We start from the raw sequence: 16,116 nt of genomic DNA on the forward strand, positions 1-16,116 counted from the left end.
GGCATTAGCAGAAAAGATTGGTTCACGCAATTTGACATATTCCGTCAGAGTTATAGACTTATCCAAAAGAAACAAGACCCTATTATGCCTCTCAATCCTTTTATCAGAAACCGACGTACATTGCCGGATATGTGACTCAGTGACTCGACCCTACCACAGCCAGCCCGAAATAGGCGATCCCCACGATTCGAAGGCATACCTTTACATGACAGTAAATTTAGACGAAGTTTAAGTTGCATTATAAATAGGCGGGCATCCATATCCTGGGCTCTTATACTAACCCAGTGATTTGAAATAGAACGATCGCCTTGGTTCAAGCCCGTACCATATACCGAATGGGAGAAAGACGTTAAGAAAGACAACTGCAAGTCCGACTGGGAATTAATACCGGGACCAAGCAATGTACGACAATTACGGAGAAATCGCGTGACTTAATTAGTTTCGAGTAACGCACGAATGACCGGTGAAGGGTTATTGACAAGGGCAATAAGTCTATTTAACGCATTTAATGGCATTGATTTGGAAAAATTTAAAAGTTCTAGACCATCTTCCTTGCTGGAGATATAAAAAAAGCTAGGGGCGTGTAATGAGGTAATTTTAAAATTTTGCGTATAAATAATCGTACCAAAGAATCAAGCCTTGTAAGAAGGCGCCTAGATAAACTAGACAGAGTTAAAATATGTGTAAATCGCGATAGTAAGAAAGTTTTTAAAATTACTAGTTTTTGTTGTGGCTTCAAACATGATCGACGGAGGCGTTCTAAGTATGTTTCCATCTTAGTGACAGTAGGTGAGGTCCTGCCGTTCTGAGAGTAATGGATGCCAAGATACTTGAAACAGTCCTGTACGGCCACCGAGCGGTTCTTGTCGTTGCAGAGCTCGAAGGCTGATCCTGCTGGGACCGTATGCTGGCCAGAGGAACCATGTTTCCGGAACACCAAGGAATAGCATTTGCTAACATTAACCCGCAAACTACGGGCAGCAAAGAGGTCAGTAGCCGTAGATAAAAGGCGGCGGATACCGTATTCCGACTCGGCTGCGAAAAATAAATCATCGGCAAAGGCAAGGAAGTTAATGCGCGCGTTATTCACACGAATGCCCACATCAGATGGTAGAGTCTCGAGCAATTCGTCCATTACCGCGTTAAAAAGTACCGGGGACAACGGGTCGCCCTGTTTTACCCCGCAAGTTAAAGGGAAAGGTCCGCTAGTAGAATCGCCGCAGGAAATAGAAGTCGACGCATCACGGTAAGTATTTAAAATATAATTAATCGTTTCAGCTTCAGCACCGAGACGCACCAAAGCGCGCTGAAGACTATGATGTCCGATGGAATCAAACGCTTTGGCCAAATCGACCGAGACCAACGCGAGCGGGTGCCGACGTTTCTTCGCGTCATTTATTCCGAAGTCGAGAAGAAGCGTGTTAGCCATAGTACCGTCCGCCGCAATAAATGCCTGTTGTGCCGGATTTAACCTGATTGCCGCGTTTAACCGATGGGCGAGAACGTTATGAAAGAGCCGGACTAAAATCAATAAAATGGTTATTGGACGCCATTAGTCGCACTCGTTAGATCACCGTCCTTGGGTATTATCACAGTTCGACAGACTTTAAGACACGCCGTAAAGTCTTTGATATAAAAAATATGTTAAATAAAAACGCGAGGTCCTCTACGCGAAACGTCCGCAAGTCTTTGTGAATTAGCCCATTGGGACCCGCTGAAGTTGACCCTTGGCGTTTCAAGACAGCAACTACTTCATGAGTACTCACCGGAAAATAAGTCGACATCAGTCTATCTTTGGTCGAATAAGGATCGTTATCAGGCGGTGATTTGGACGAGAGAAGAGAGCCAAACGTTGAAGTGATGTCCTCTGAACTAGGAACGTCCTGGGCGTCATCATACGGATCCAAGATTAACTTGGACAGCTTCCTCCGGTTAGATTTAAACAATGTTTGGCATTGGGGGTGTTGGCGGGGTTTCATGGCTCGACGAGGACCCCCAGTTTGCCGAGAGTAGGGCCTCTTCTCCGTTTTCGGGTACCGCTCAGAAAGGATCTTTTCTATATCTACCAGGATGTTGGTCTCGTCCGTTAAGATGCGATTAGCGAATACCCGTAATAACTCGGGTGTTGTAGCGTTGATAGCGTAAGATGAAAAATACTCCCGAAAGTCCATATTATTTTCGGTAATCATGAGGGGTTCCGGAAGCGATGTGTCGTCAACCAATGGTTCACTAGCTGAGTTAGGCAAAGTCCGAATATTCCGAACAAGTTCCTTATAACCTTTGTCCCGACGTTTGGCCTTAATTGCTGTTATTGGACGTTCCGGAAAAAGTTCTGCAAGCCGCATATTGATATTGGATACGTTTGGTGGTAAAGTCGCCTCGAAGCTGGCCAAGTGGTTAGTTTCGTCCCTGTGCCAATAGCGATATTGTCCGGAGTGTTGGTTGGCAAGAGCATATTCTGCAGGGTGGCGGACATGCTTGTGTACCCCTAAGCCTCGGAGTGTAAGACAAGAGAAATCACACCACTCACAAGAATGCGAATCAGGAGGACTAGTTGGTGGGCCATTGCATGCGACCGAAGGAGGCGGGCATGCGGAAAAATGACTTGATACGCCGAAGATAGTGGGATAAGACTTGAAGCATTTTTTGCAAACATACGATATGTCCTCATGCTTTAGACCATGTGAAACGACATGGGAGCGCCATGCCGCGTGAGACGCGAAATGTTTAGTGAAACGCGGACACTGCGCGTCACCCTCAATTGGATATTCGAACCGTGACATTGTATTATTAAGTTACTAAGTTACTAAGTTATGTTAAAAGTTTTAAAAGTTTAAAAATATAAAAACGACCCGAACTGCGCGATAGAATAAAACTAAATAAAAACTTACTATGCGGTGTAGTTGATTCGTGATTGAAAGCGTTCTATTTCCCGGCGGTACACTGAACAATAGGATGAAGATGCTTCGTGGTCTGTCGGGTAAGTACTCCTCCTATTCTTGTTGCTAGCGGAACAATTGACGCACCGTGGCTTCTCGGCGCGACAGTCGTTGTAATGATGATAACCGTCGCAGTAACTGCAAACTTGTGAGCGCGCTTGAAATTGGCTATCCAAATGAGTAGTAGGGACTACCTAGATTCGCAGAGATCCAAGATGGCCGCCACCCCAAGATGGCCGCCCTCTCCCCATCCACCAGACTCAAACCAAACTTTTCAGACAAGTCTAGACTAGCCCGAGCTGTTAGTTTCATCCCTCCCATGACATCATCTTCTTAACTTAAACTAAAACTAAAACTATAGTCAACCTTGACGTCATCCCTGGCTTGCTAACATTGGGTGTTACCCTTTTTTCTCTGTAAGCCTAAAGTTAATAAAAACACAGATTTTAAGACATCAAATATTTACTTTTTATAAGATGTACAGATATGGGTGATAAATAAATACAGAATATATATTACAAAATAATCAACAACCAACAAGGATAAACAAACATGTTTTAAAGAGTTCATTTTTCACGTTGACCCTGTATCGTTATTTGACTCGGAAGTGCAATCGGCGGAGGGACGTTTGGGCTTATTTTCTAATTGTTTTCTGTTTCGCCGTTCAATTTCGTAAAGAGTTAACAAAACGTTGACTATTAACCCGTAAACAAAAAAGAAAATGAGGCCCAACATATTGCGAGGGCTATGATAGCAAATGATATTTAAATTGCTAGTACGTGCTATATGTAACAAACTAGAGAGGTAAGAGGCAGTTTTAATTGGATCCTATTTGTCACATTAGGCGGAGCGTAAGTAAAGAGATAATATCATTGGATAGGTTAATTAAGGTGGAGTTAGAAAATAAGCCTATAATTATAAGTCTGACAAGAATAACAAATATAGAAATAAAGATTTTTTAATAACAAACAATATAATATATACAATAACAAATATTTATATGAAAAACCCACCACCATTTAAAAAGATTAAACACCGGTCGACCCAAACCCCCCACTGCCGCGTGCCGTCGGGGTCAAAGTCTAGAAACAACATAAAAATGTGTTACGTGCTGAAACCTAAATTAAAAACTTGAAAATATTTACCGCCGTTTCCACCGGTCTTAACAATATAACCGGGGTCACTATCAATTGGGCAAGCCTATTGCCCCGCCGAATATTGTAGGCGGTGTCCCCGACGTTGGCTATGACGACTTTTATGGGTCCCCGATAGTCGGCGTCTATTATTGTTAAGAATTATTATACTTTTAAGCACTATAAAATAACTAATAAACATACCTATCGTCCCCTCGGCGACAAACAGCCCTTGGGCTGTTAAGCTGCTACGGCCAACAAGGCGGCCGTAGCTGTTCTCGGGCAGCATCACGCCTAACCCAGTCGACACGATTTTGATACCGTGAGGGTCGATTACGGTATCCACTGGACAATATAAGTCCAGTCCGGCCGACTGGGGGGTGGCACGACGGGGAGTAAGCGCTGCCGGATGGATTTTAATCACGGGCAGGCAGGGCAAACGAGGAGCGGTAGAGAAAGACATCTTAAAGTTTTTGGGACTGGTGTTTCAGAAACAGAAGTTAAACAACTGATAACTTTCATTTTGAAACACGGGGCTTATATACAAAATTAGCGAGGTCAAATCTAATAGTGTCTAGCCAATACTTTCAAGATTTTTAAAATTTAATAAATAGCCAAAAAGTTAATTAGATATATAGGTATAAAATTACAAAATCTCTCCGAGGTCTAAGTTTTTTTTTCGTATGCAAAAAAGTTGTCTAGGTGTGTTTTAAATAATTCAAACGAGATCGTGTTATATAAAAAACCCTTTAGCGAAGGTTAAAAAGAAGTTACTTTGATAAATGCCTAAGGGGACAAATATTATTCGTATGCAAAAGCTTGTTTAGGCGTGTTTCGAATAATTTGAATAATTCTCACGAGATCGCTTTATATAAGAAAAACAATTTATTAGTGAAGGTTAAAACTAATTACTTTGGGAGGGACGGAAATTGTTTTTTTGACATGATTTAAATCTAAATAAATGTATATTAATATTAAACTATAGAGGTATTTTTTATATAGATAGATATCCTAATGTCTTCTATAATCTTTAGTACCAACTCCACAATAAAAAAATGTTTTTAGGTCAAATTAAAAATAGCGTATCAGACATAATTATATTTTTTAAATTCTTAATAAAAAAAACCATGTCTAAGCCTGTATTCTAAAAAAAATGGCCCTGAGATTTTGGGTATAAAAGCTTGAGCATGGGTATTGGATTTTCACAATCGATCCAGCCATGAACAAGTACCAAGAGTCTCAATCTATGTTTGAATCTCCACCTTCTTCTCCTAATAATCGACAAGGATCCAGCAACGGTCAACGAACGCTGAGTCAATTTGTAAAACCCGACCCCGTTGAGATCCTCCTCGATTCTGACGACGAGGAGTTTGTCCAGGACGTGTTGCAGAAACACGTTGTCGGCGTCAACGGGGTTGAGGGGTCCTATCGCTTGAGAAGCGACGGGCAATATTTTGAAACTAAAATCCCCCCGCGAAAAGGGGATTTCTACATAGATATCAGTATATATAAATTTAAAGACATAAAAGACGCCCAGGCGGACAAACTGTGGGAGTGTAGACATAAGCGGCTAAAAAGAGTCGTTGACGCTAAAAACAAAGACGCCGTCAAACTTCTAAACGCTTTCCATCGCTTGGTGGACGACGTGAAGAACGACGCAGAAGCCGCTCAGCAGCCGCCAAGCAAAGTAAGTATCTTATTAACAATAAATTTACAAACCAAAAATTTTGTTCCAATTTTTTTTATTTCTGATAGAGATTCAAAAAATGAGTTCGAGCAGCGGCAGCAGCGGGAGTGACTCGGAGGGTAGTGGCGGAGAGGAACACGCACAGGTAAACCGGTACTACACAATTGAGCGACAGATTGACAAAACGAGTCGCAAGTGGCATTGTAAACAAATCGATTTGCGTATAGCTTTCAAAAATCTGGAAGACATTCCAACGCGAGATTTTTTTCGAATTTTTCGAAAAATTCTCGACGAAGTTATACGCAAATTAGTAACCGAGAATCCCGGGTATAATCGGGTTCGATTTGTTTTAAGCTCCCCCGGATTGACGACCCCCGTTAATATTAAATTTATAAAAATTGACAAATTCACCAGTAAGCGAATCATGCGAACCATCTATAGAGTAACGCAATCTAGTCGGGACTTTGTCTTTAATGGCGAAGATTTTCAGTTTGATATAATTTTTCTAAACCTCGATGCAAATATAGGAACTTATTATAAATCTATAAAAAATAGAACTTTGGTTAATTTGGATTATTTCGTTAAACAAAATAACCAATTTATTTTTATGGAAAATAATGATAATCTCTGTTTTGCTCGGAGTTTAGTTCTGGGTAAAGAGATGGCCGATCGCAATTTTTATCAACAAAATAAGCAAGGTCCTCCCTTTAACCAGAACAATTTTGACAAACTGAAACGCAATAGCACCCTCGTGGGCAATATTGCAAAAATCTTGCACCGAAAAGCCGGAGTCCCCGAAGGTTTCGTTACTCTAGAAGATATTCAAAAATTTCAAAATTATTTAGTTCCCCATTATCGAATCGTAATCGTTGATGCTGCGAATAATTTTACCATATTTTTCAAAGGCCCCCAAGCTCCTAAATTTATCTATTTATTAAAAATTGGCGACCATATCCACCCCGCGAAAACTTGGCACGGCATGATGGGCGGTGTTACCTCTTGCAATTTATGCTTGAAATCATTTTACAAACGTGAATTGTTAAAAGAGCATAAATGCCCCGAGGATACAAAAGCTTATATATGTTTTCGGTGCCAAGGAGAAGCTTTTCATTTAACCAACGAGGACGTTTTAAAACGTTGCGATGAATGCCACCGCTACTTTTTCCCGGGCCCCTGCTACGAAACTCATTTACTTAATGGCACCTGCGCGAGCCAAAAACGATGTTTAGAATGTGGGCGACTGATGGGTGACGACCACGACTGCAATCCCGAATGCTCTCAGTGTAAAATAGTTCATCCGCCAGGTGAACATTTTGTTATGCCTTTGGAAACCAAAATGAAAGCCTCGCGGTTTATTTATTACGACATTGAGACTATTCTTAGAAATAATATCCACGTCCCCATTTTACTAGTTTGCGACGTAGAGACTGAAGCTGGCTTTGAAACCAAAATTTTTTACGGCGCCAATTGCGTCGAGCAATTTTTAAATTATTTATTTAGCGTCGAGCAGGTAGTTTTGACTGGACAGAAACGTAAAACGTACCAACCGCGCTTTACTAACACTCAAGTCGTAGCTCATTACGCGAAAGCTTTTGATAACTTCTTAATTCTTAACGCTTTAGTTCATAGACACGTCACCCCTGCCGTTATTTTTGACGGCAGTAAAATTCTCATGATTCATCTCGAGGGACCGCAAATTAGATTCCTCGATAGCTTCAATTACATTAGTCAACCTCTGCGTAATTTCACCAGCATGTTTAGCCTCGGCGATGTGGCGAAAGGATTCTTTCCATTTGATTTTCATACCGAAGAAAATCTTAATTACATTGGCGTCATCCCTGAAGCTTCGTACTTTAACGTAGCTCAAATGAAAGCCAATGATTATCGAGATTTTCAAACTTGGTACGCGTCAATGGAAGGATCTATTTACAACATCAAAGAGGAGCTTATTAAATATTGCATTCAAGACGTCAAAGTCCTAAGACAAGGCGTCGAAGCTTTTAGAAAAATTTACGTAGATCTAACCAAATTAGACCCTTTTTGCTTAAAAAATATTACTTTGGCGGGTGCTCTAACCACTATTTATCTTAACAATTACTATAAACCTTACAGCATGGGTATTGTTCCTTCTAACGGCTATAACGCAAAATTTAATCACAGTCAGATTAGCTTAAAATATCTCGCTTGGGTGGAGAAAACTGAAAATATAAAATTGCGCACTGCTTTAAGCTACGGGGGCGAGTACCGCGTGGGTCGCTATTTAGTGGACGGCTATAGCGAAACTCCTCCCAAAATCTACGATTTCCACGGTTGCTACTTTCACGGTTGTCCATGCCAAAAACTTAATGCCTACAATACCCAACTCAAAGCCAGCAACAGATTTCTGTACGAGCGAACTTTAGATAGAGAGCTGTTTATTAAAGAGAAGATGGTCGGGTATGAATATACCTCGATCTTTGAGTGTCAATTTGCTAAGCTTTTAAAAGAAAACGCCGAAGCAAAGGCTTTCTGCAAAAGTTTAACTTTTCGACCTCAAATATCAGCCCGTAGCGCTCTCTATGGGGGACGAACGGAAAATTTTGTTCTTAACTGCCACGTGCAAGGTGAGGAGAAAATTTTCTACAAGGATATTATTTCTTTGTACCCGAAAGTTTGTCGCGATTGTCCGTACCCTAGCGGCCACCCCATAATCTATAGCAGAGATTTTGACAAATCGCCAGGGTGGTATTTTGGCGTTATGAGTTGTCGTCTGCTTCCCCCTCAAGATCTCCACATCCCCTTAATTCCCTTCCGCAGCGGTGGTAAATTAGCCTACGCCCTCTGTCGCACGTGTCTAGAATTGCGAGCGGAAATCTGCGATCACACTGTCAACGAAAGGGCTTTCGAATCAGTCTGGCCAACGGTTGAAGTCTATGCCGCTATGGAGCATGGATATAAACTCCTCGATATATTCGAAGTGTACCATTATCCAAAAACGGAATATTTCTTCGCCCAGTACATGACTGATTTTATCGCCCTAAAAGTGAAGAATTCCGGATTTCCCGCTCACGCTCAAACGCCTCTGCAAAAAGAGGCGTATATCGCTGATATAAACAAGAATGAAAAGCTTTCTCTGACCGTGGCGGATATTCAATCAAATCCTTCACTGCGTAATATCGCTAAAATTAATTTAAATTCTCTTTGGGGTCGCATGGCTCTGAATACGGGAAAGATTCGCAGCATCTTTATCAACAATTATTACGAATTGATACGATACGCGAGCGATTACACTCTGGAATTAGTCGACTTACGGCCAGTTACGGAGTCGATCGCTCTTTTATCGTACAAAGCCAAAAGCGATTACGTTTCGGACTACAAACTGGGGTCGGCCATTGTGGGGAGCTTTGTTTCTTGCTACGGGCGACTCGAATTGAACAAGATGTTGCTTCGATTAGACCGCGCAGCCTTGTATTGTGACACCGACTCGATAATCTACCGCCATCTACCGGGAAAGTTTGACATTCCAACTGGCAATCATATTGGTTGCTGGGCGGATGAACTCGGCGGTGATTATATAACTTCCTTTTGTAGTACCGGTGCCAAAAGTTACTCGTTTCGCACTAGCAAAGGAAAAGAAGTCAAGAAAATTAAAGGGTTGACGTTAAATCGAGAAAATCTTGAAAAACTTGACTTTGAAACCTTTGAAAGTGTAGCGATGAATCCGGAAAAGGAAGTTACAGTCAATGTCCCTTTTAATTTTAAACGGGATAAATACAAGCTGCAGCTAGAGGCCGTTAAAATCACCAAAAGATTTCGCCAAACCTCGAATAAGAGATTGTTGAACGCCGATTTGACAACCAGTCGACCCTACGGTTTCAAAGAGGCAACACCCGCTTCAACATCTCTCTCGCATGAATTACGAGGCTAGGCGAAGACATACTTTTGAGGGCTTGTGGGAATCTTGCGTTCCCATCGAAGCCCTGGCCAAAGACGGTTTCTATCTTGCAGATGTAGAAACACAGACGACGCGCTGCGCCTTTTGCGGCATCGCCTTGTACCAGTGGCGTTGCACGGACCATCCATCGAGGGAACATCGGAAACACAGCCCATCGTGTCCGATGGTTTCCAAAAAACCGTGCAACAACAAACCACTGCGTCAGGGGTTTCCCGACTTCCCGACCAGCGAGGGCGAGGATGTTTGCGAGCCTCTAATCCAAACATGCCCAGCCACCAACAACGAGCGGTCGGGAAACGAAAAAGTGCGCGTGCGCATAAATCCGTCGTGTTTTCTTCTGTAGTGCGTGTGTACCAACTACCCTCCGAGTCTCGCGTCAACTTTAACCTCCTCAACGTGCAACGCTTCCGCCAGCGTTGTCTGGAATTAGAAGAGAAACTTTTTAAAAAAACAATTACTTCATAGGGGATTTTTTTTTTTTGGGTAAAAGGGTTTCGTTTATATTGTTTAAATATTTTTTAATTTGTGTTTATTAATGGTCTTTGGGTTTTGGGTTAATTGTATTTTTGATTATATATATATAAACTGTTAATTAAAATAAAAATGTTTATTAATCAAGATGAATCCAACCAAGTCAGTCTCGCATTCTTTAAAGTTCCAAACACCCGCCCAGTTTCTAATCGTGGGGCCAACGCAAGCGGGGAAGAGTTTTCTTTTAAGTAACTTATTGCAAAATCATCGGCTTATGTTTGACCCGCCGCATAAAAAGGTTATTTATTGCTACGCCGCCTGGCAGCCAAACTACGAAAAATTGAAACAATTGATTCCAGGAATTCAATTTATTCAAGGCTTGCCAACGGCGGATCCGGATTTTTGGGAGACTCATCGCGACTCCTACTTGATACTAGACGATTTAGCTAGCCAATTATTTAAACAAGCTCATATTGCCGATTTAGTGTGCGTGACGTCGCATCATTTAGGGTATACGGTTATTATTATTACTCAACAACTGTTTCCCAAGGGTAGCCAATCGCGGATAATTTCTCAAAACTCTTCCTATTTTATAATAATGAAAAATCCTCGAGATGTCGCCTCTATTAGATATTTGGCGCAACAAATAAGTCCAGATAACCCGAAGCGTATTACGGAGGCGTACAGACTAGCCACTAGAGAACCCTATAGCTATTTGTTAATTGATTTAAAACAAGAAACTCCGGAAAATTTACGATTAAGGTCGCGAGTTCTACCTCACGAATCACCTATGTATGTCTATGTCGATTAAATTTAATTGTCATTTGAATAATGGCCCCACACGTTAAACGTCGATCAGCAAAACGCTCCCGGCTCGTCGTAGCGCGTCCCTCGACCAAGTTTGCCAAATTTGTCCCTTATTTACAGAGTTTGCGTCAAACTAGCTGTAAACAACGGCGAACCCTCTTAAACAATAGTAGCGCGCCTCAATTAAAGAGCATTCAGACAATTTGTAAGAATTTAAAGGGCGGGGGCATTTATTTGAGTAAAGACCGCAAGAAAAAGCTAGCAAAGTACAAGAAAATTATTAGACAACTCGGATCAAGTACCTTGTCGCAGAAAAGCAAAAAAAAGCTGTTGTTGCAGCAATCAGGTGGTTTTCTTACGACGTTGCTTGCCGCAATCTTGCCTTCGATTGTCCAAGCCATAGCTGCTAAACTATGAAACAAATGGTTCTTGTGCCCGCTAGCGCAGTAACTTCAACAGCTGCCCAAGAGCACTCTGCTTTGGACCGAGAGATTGAGGATATTTTAAAATCGCCATTGAATGCCTACGATAAATTATATAAATATTTAGACGCTTTTAAGAAATATTTAAGTATCGAGAAACAAATTCCTTTACCTAAATTTGAGGTCGTAACACAGGCAATGTCTAATGTCCCCACGCCGCCATTACCGGTCACCCCTAAAATGCCCCCGCGAAAAAAACAATTGTCATGGCCGAGCTATGCCACGTCATCACCGACAACAAGCGCTTCGGGCAGTTCTTTTACTACGCCTAAACGAGCCGAGCCTCGGCAAAAGGTTTTCAAAAGCGAAACGGCTGCGGGGACACCAACACCAGAAGATTTTTACCAACAATTTGGGCCGACCTATGTTGGAGATATGGTGAAACGGCAAGCCGAAGTTCTTGCAAATCATTTGCAAAACACATTTTTCACGCCAAAAAGAGAGCTAGAAGAAGGAGCTGTCGGTTATGCAAATCGTGACGACGATTTACAAGAGGAAATTGTCGATGAACAAGAGAATTTAGCGGAGGAAAACGGGGACAATTTAACGGACTTGGAAAACCTGTTTGAGACGGCCTCCGCTAAACAGAAAAACAAGAAAAAAAAGAAAAAACCTCGGAAAAAGAAAGACGAGCTTCAAAACTTAGGACCTCTGGTTCCATCTAACGAGAGGAGAAAGAGGCATAATAAATGGCGCGATATTGATTAATAAAAAAAAATGTAATATTTAGACAAATAAAAAATTGTTTTATTGCGAACAATATCTGTGTACATGTTTTTTTAAATGTAAAGATAAATATAATAAAGCGACATAGTCGTTAAGTTTAAGATTCTGGTCATAGATGGCGTCTAATATCGTCTTTCTAGCTACGCCCTTACAGCGGAGTGATAGGTACAGACAACAATGGACGCCACACAGTTGAAAGAATGGATGTTGAATTTGTTGTTTATTGTAAACAACTCGTTTCCCGTATCGTTTTAAATTAACTTTATAGTATCGCGGCGAATTTCCGTAAGTGCAAAACATTTCCACCGTGTCATTGTTAGAAAAGCACGCTATCCAATGTTCTCCAGCCTCTCCAGCTGCTTCATTATTGAATATAAAGCAAAATTTGGACCTTTTTGGCCGTTCTGGGAGTCTGTTTACTGGGAAGCATCCTAAATAGTAGGGTCGCGTTCTTTTGTCGCAAGTTAAGAGAGCGTTTATTTGCGAAGTGTTCATAATTTATTCTTGACAAGACCCGTCTCGGGTAACGAGACTTTTTGTAGTTCGGCGCCGTAAAAAACACCCAAAATTTGCTCCCCCTTTAAATCCGCTACGCGATAGACGGGCGGTGACCTGGGTATGACGTCAACAACTCGAAATATTTCGTCAGTAAAGGTGCCTCCCGAGCTGGTTTTTCTAAATACTCTACTAGCTATAGAAAGACGCACGTGATCGCCAACTTTAAGCCTCGGTGCGTATCGATTAATGCCGTTTGATTTCCCGTACAGTTTATTCCAAATGATTGATTCGTTATCTATATTAACATGAACCGGTGCAATTCCAGTAGTTGAATGAACCCGTTCATTATAGGCTTGAGTAATTAAAGGTAAATATTTAACGTAATTTTTATTCCCCGTGGCCGTAATAACCCGGGCAATTTGTTCCTTAATTGTTCTAATAAAGCGTTCCGCTAAACTAGCCTTATGCTGACTCCGGGCAAAATGTATTTGCACATTGTTTCGTTTCAAGAAGGAGGCAAAGTTGCGCGAACTAAATTCCCCACCGTAGTCCGTGTATATTTTTAAAGGGATCCTCTCTCGAAATATTTTTTTAAAAGCCTCGATAACCTCGCCAGATGTTTTGTTTCTAAGAGGTACTGTCCATCCGTAGCGGCTTAAGACGTCAATGACGCACAAAACATAGCGAACATTTTTATTAAAACGTTTTAATTTCGGTAGATCCAACAAATCAGCTTGAAAAACGTCATCGATAGTTGAGGCGTACACTTGGTTAGTTTTGAATCGGAAACGTCGAAATCGATGTTTCGTATAGGCGGGTTGTTTCTCGAGAAAGGCGATTAATTTTGCTTTTGGCACGTCCGGTAAGGCCTTTTGTAATCTGGCTAGCGACCCATAAGCGGCCGGATTTGCCACGTCGTAATAAATTTTTCTAATTTTAGCATCCATGTCTTGACAAGTATAAATAACGACTAAATGGTTTCCCAATAAACAACTTTATTTAATACACGCAAAGGTATTTTATAAAAACAATATCAGTTAAACAAATACGATATATCAATACATTTATCTTAATAGCCATAAATCAAGGCATTCTTTAAATCGGCAAAACTGTTGACAAAATAAGCGTAAATATCCTCTTGATCCTCGATCCATCCGTGTTCGGTCTCAAATTGATGCAAAATTTTCTCACGATCCAGTTGAGGCAGCGCTTCGTGCAAATTACGCTCGACTCGATCGCTGAAATTTGTGTCAAATTCCGAGCAGCTTTGAGAGTGGCATATTTGTTTTCGACACTCGACGTTGGCGCAAGTGGAAGTGACGTCAAACAAGGTGGTAGTGAGCTCGTTTAAAATTAATTCGCGCATGCGACAGACAGCTATCCCTTTAGCCTTGAGATCCTCGTCAATCAACGGCTTTAAGTCGATCAACGTCTGCCATCCTGTTTTGTTCAGGCTAAATCCTTCGCTGGTGCTAAAGTTGAGGAAATAACGACTGCCGCTGCCTCGTTCATAGTATCGAAGATCGATTAGACGTTCATCTTTCGAGTTGACGAAGCATTCCAGCTTGATGCGCTCTTTGACGGGCAACCAAATATAATAGCGAGGTATTTTTCCGTCAAAAAAGGACGTGAGTTCATTTTGAAACCGAAACAAAGCGTACCAGGCGTTAGGTTTTAATATAGTTTTTGTACGCGTATCCGATCTTTGAATTAATATTTTAGGTTCAATAGATTCAATGACGCAAATATCGAGCTTTGGCGTGACGGTGTGTACTTGGTGCATCTTGGCTCGCGACTGATATTGTATTTATAAAGTTTTAGTCTTTTATACGTTGGGGTGATTATAAATAATTTCTCTGTTTTTAGATATTATTAATTGGTTGTTTGGAAATTCGGCCATGACAATGCACGTGACGTTTTCGGTTAGCGGAGAGCTAAATCTTAACGATAATCGCAAGTTACCAGTCTGGGGCATGGAATTTAGACCTAACGAAGCGAGATGTTCTCTACTCAAATCAAAAACAACGACAAAAAAGCCCTTCTTATATAAATCGTAAGAAATTATATTTCCTCGGTCAAGACCTAATATCTCGAGACCCTCGAATAAAGAATTGTAACATCTAACGTACTGGTCGTCGGCAAAATTGGGCGTAAAGGGGATATCGGGATAATTTTGCGAATTTAAAGAGAATTGCATGAAATCGAGTTTGAAGTGTTGGAGATCCAGGGGGTTGGAAGTTGCTTCCCCTACAAATTTTTTATTAGTAACGAAAGCCACGACAGTTCGCGAGGGTAATTGCCCCGTAAACAAGCTGTCCCTAATAAAATCTTGCGTTCCGGTGGTTATTAAGAAATTTTTCATAACAATAGAGTTTATTTCGTAGCGAGCGTTTATTCCCGAGTTTAACATCTGGGCGTGCGCTAGTTGCAGTTCGGGATTAACCTCAATTTCGCGCGTAAACAAGGTGCATTCCGTTAAATCAATCTTATACTTTTTGCCCTGCTCATTGTGAATAATAGCGAAATCCGCGGAGCTTCGATGAAGTCTAATTCGCACCTCGATATTATCTAGTAAGAATTTGGGCGTTTTGAACATATCCAAAAATAATTCGCCAATTACATCGCACGTCTTTGATTGGGCCACGCGTTTAGCGCGACGACCAATACCATTATCTTCTTTGTTGATATCGGCGTCCGCTAAAGCCGTCGCCGGATCAATAATGGTATCCAAATAATATAACATAGAAGTTAACCAGGAATTGGCCGCCGTTTGTCCATAATTTAAAAGTATTTTAAAATAGGCCATGTATGGGTACATATTATTTGGTTGCTGGACAGCGACGCCATTAAGAAATAATTCTACTTGACAAAATAGCGAGGCAATTATTAAATTTGTCACCGAGACTTTCTTTTCCGCATCTGGAACGACCGTGCCGTCCTCGTGCAAAACGCGAAATTTTAATCTCAAAAGAGTTTTAGTCAAATCATGATAATTGTTAGAGGGAGGAATGATAAATTCTACATATTTAGCATTAGTTAGGGGAGCAATGGGATAATGAGCAGTCGTTTTAGTCCCCACAATATTATTATTCACCACTGGCTTTTCAAATACTTCAAAGTCGGAAAGAACACTTTCGTAGGTCGACATGATTAGTCTAGAAAATCGCGTTTAGTGCGTCGCTTAACACGTTTGCTCCGGCTTGTTTTAGCAGTCCTCTTTCGTTTTCGGCCCGTCCCGCTTTGAGTGTTGACGAACCGGTCCACGCCTTTATGTAGTAGGGAATTTATTGATTGTTTGACATTTCTTTTAATCGATTCTCGAGGTGATATTCCGGGGTTTTGGGCATCGCTAATTACTCTACTCGTTAACCCAACAGCTTCGGACGCTAACGTACTAATGGCCGGCCTAATAAAGGGCGTAATTTTGCGCAATAAAGAA

General features: G+C 41.3%; 3 protein-coding genes across 4 annotated transcripts; 2 read left to right on the top strand and 1 right to left on the bottom strand.

Annotated features, from left to right (window-relative positions):
- Window positions 1-3,383: 3,383 nt before the first annotated feature.
- On the bottom strand, window positions 3,384-5,285 carry LOC149667230 (uncharacterized). The gene is made up of 3 exons (XM_089841365.1): window positions 4,277-5,285; window positions 4,085-4,218; window positions 3,384-4,021 (listed from the first exon to the last, which is right to left on the bottom strand). The coding sequence occupies exons 1-3, from the start codon at window positions 4,533-4,535 to the stop codon at window positions 3,968-3,970; spliced, it is 447 nt and encodes a 148-aa protein (XP_089697491.1). The 5' UTR covers window positions 4,536-5,285; the 3' UTR covers window positions 3,384-3,967.
- Window positions 5,286-5,291: 6 nt separating this feature from the next.
- Window positions 5,292-9,883, top strand: LOC149667231 (uncharacterized). The gene is made up of 3 exons (XM_089841364.1): window positions 5,292-5,759; window positions 5,828-5,904; window positions 9,747-9,883. Exons 1-2 carry the CDS (start codon window positions 5,292-5,294, stop codon window positions 5,840-5,842), a joined length of 483 nt encoding a protein of 160 aa, XP_089697490.1. The 3' UTR covers window positions 5,843-5,904; window positions 9,747-9,883.
- A 1,501-nt stretch (window positions 9,884-11,384) lies between these two features.
- LOC149667232 (uncharacterized) lies at window positions 11,385-14,801 on the top strand. Of its 2 annotated transcripts, XM_089841363.1 has the most exons (10): window positions 11,385-12,464; window positions 12,947-13,044; window positions 13,138-13,311; window positions 13,397-13,539; window positions 13,618-13,691; window positions 13,754-13,803; window positions 13,876-14,008; window positions 14,131-14,305; window positions 14,400-14,480; window positions 14,544-14,801. In XM_089841363.1, exon 1 carries the CDS (start codon window positions 11,385-11,387, stop codon window positions 12,159-12,161), a length of 777 nt encoding a protein of 258 aa, XP_089697489.1. In that variant the 3' UTR covers window positions 12,162-12,464; window positions 12,947-13,044; window positions 13,138-13,311; window positions 13,397-13,539; window positions 13,618-13,691; window positions 13,754-13,803; window positions 13,876-14,008; window positions 14,131-14,305; window positions 14,400-14,480; window positions 14,544-14,801. The 2 variants fall into 2 exon arrangements, with proteins under 2 accessions (XP_089697489.1, XP_089697488.1); XM_089841362.1 differs by having other exon boundaries at window positions 13,876-14,305.
- Window positions 14,802-16,116: the final 1,315 nt, after the last annotated feature.

The sequence above is a fragment of the Phalangium opilio genome, unplaced genomic scaffold (assembly GCF_054372755.1).
Source record: "Phalangium opilio isolate 3A_F unplaced genomic scaffold, DU_Popi_V2 ptg000059l_1, whole genome shotgun sequence".
NCBI classification, from domain to species: Eukaryota; Metazoa; Arthropoda; class Arachnida; order Opiliones; family Phalangiidae; genus Phalangium; species Phalangium opilio.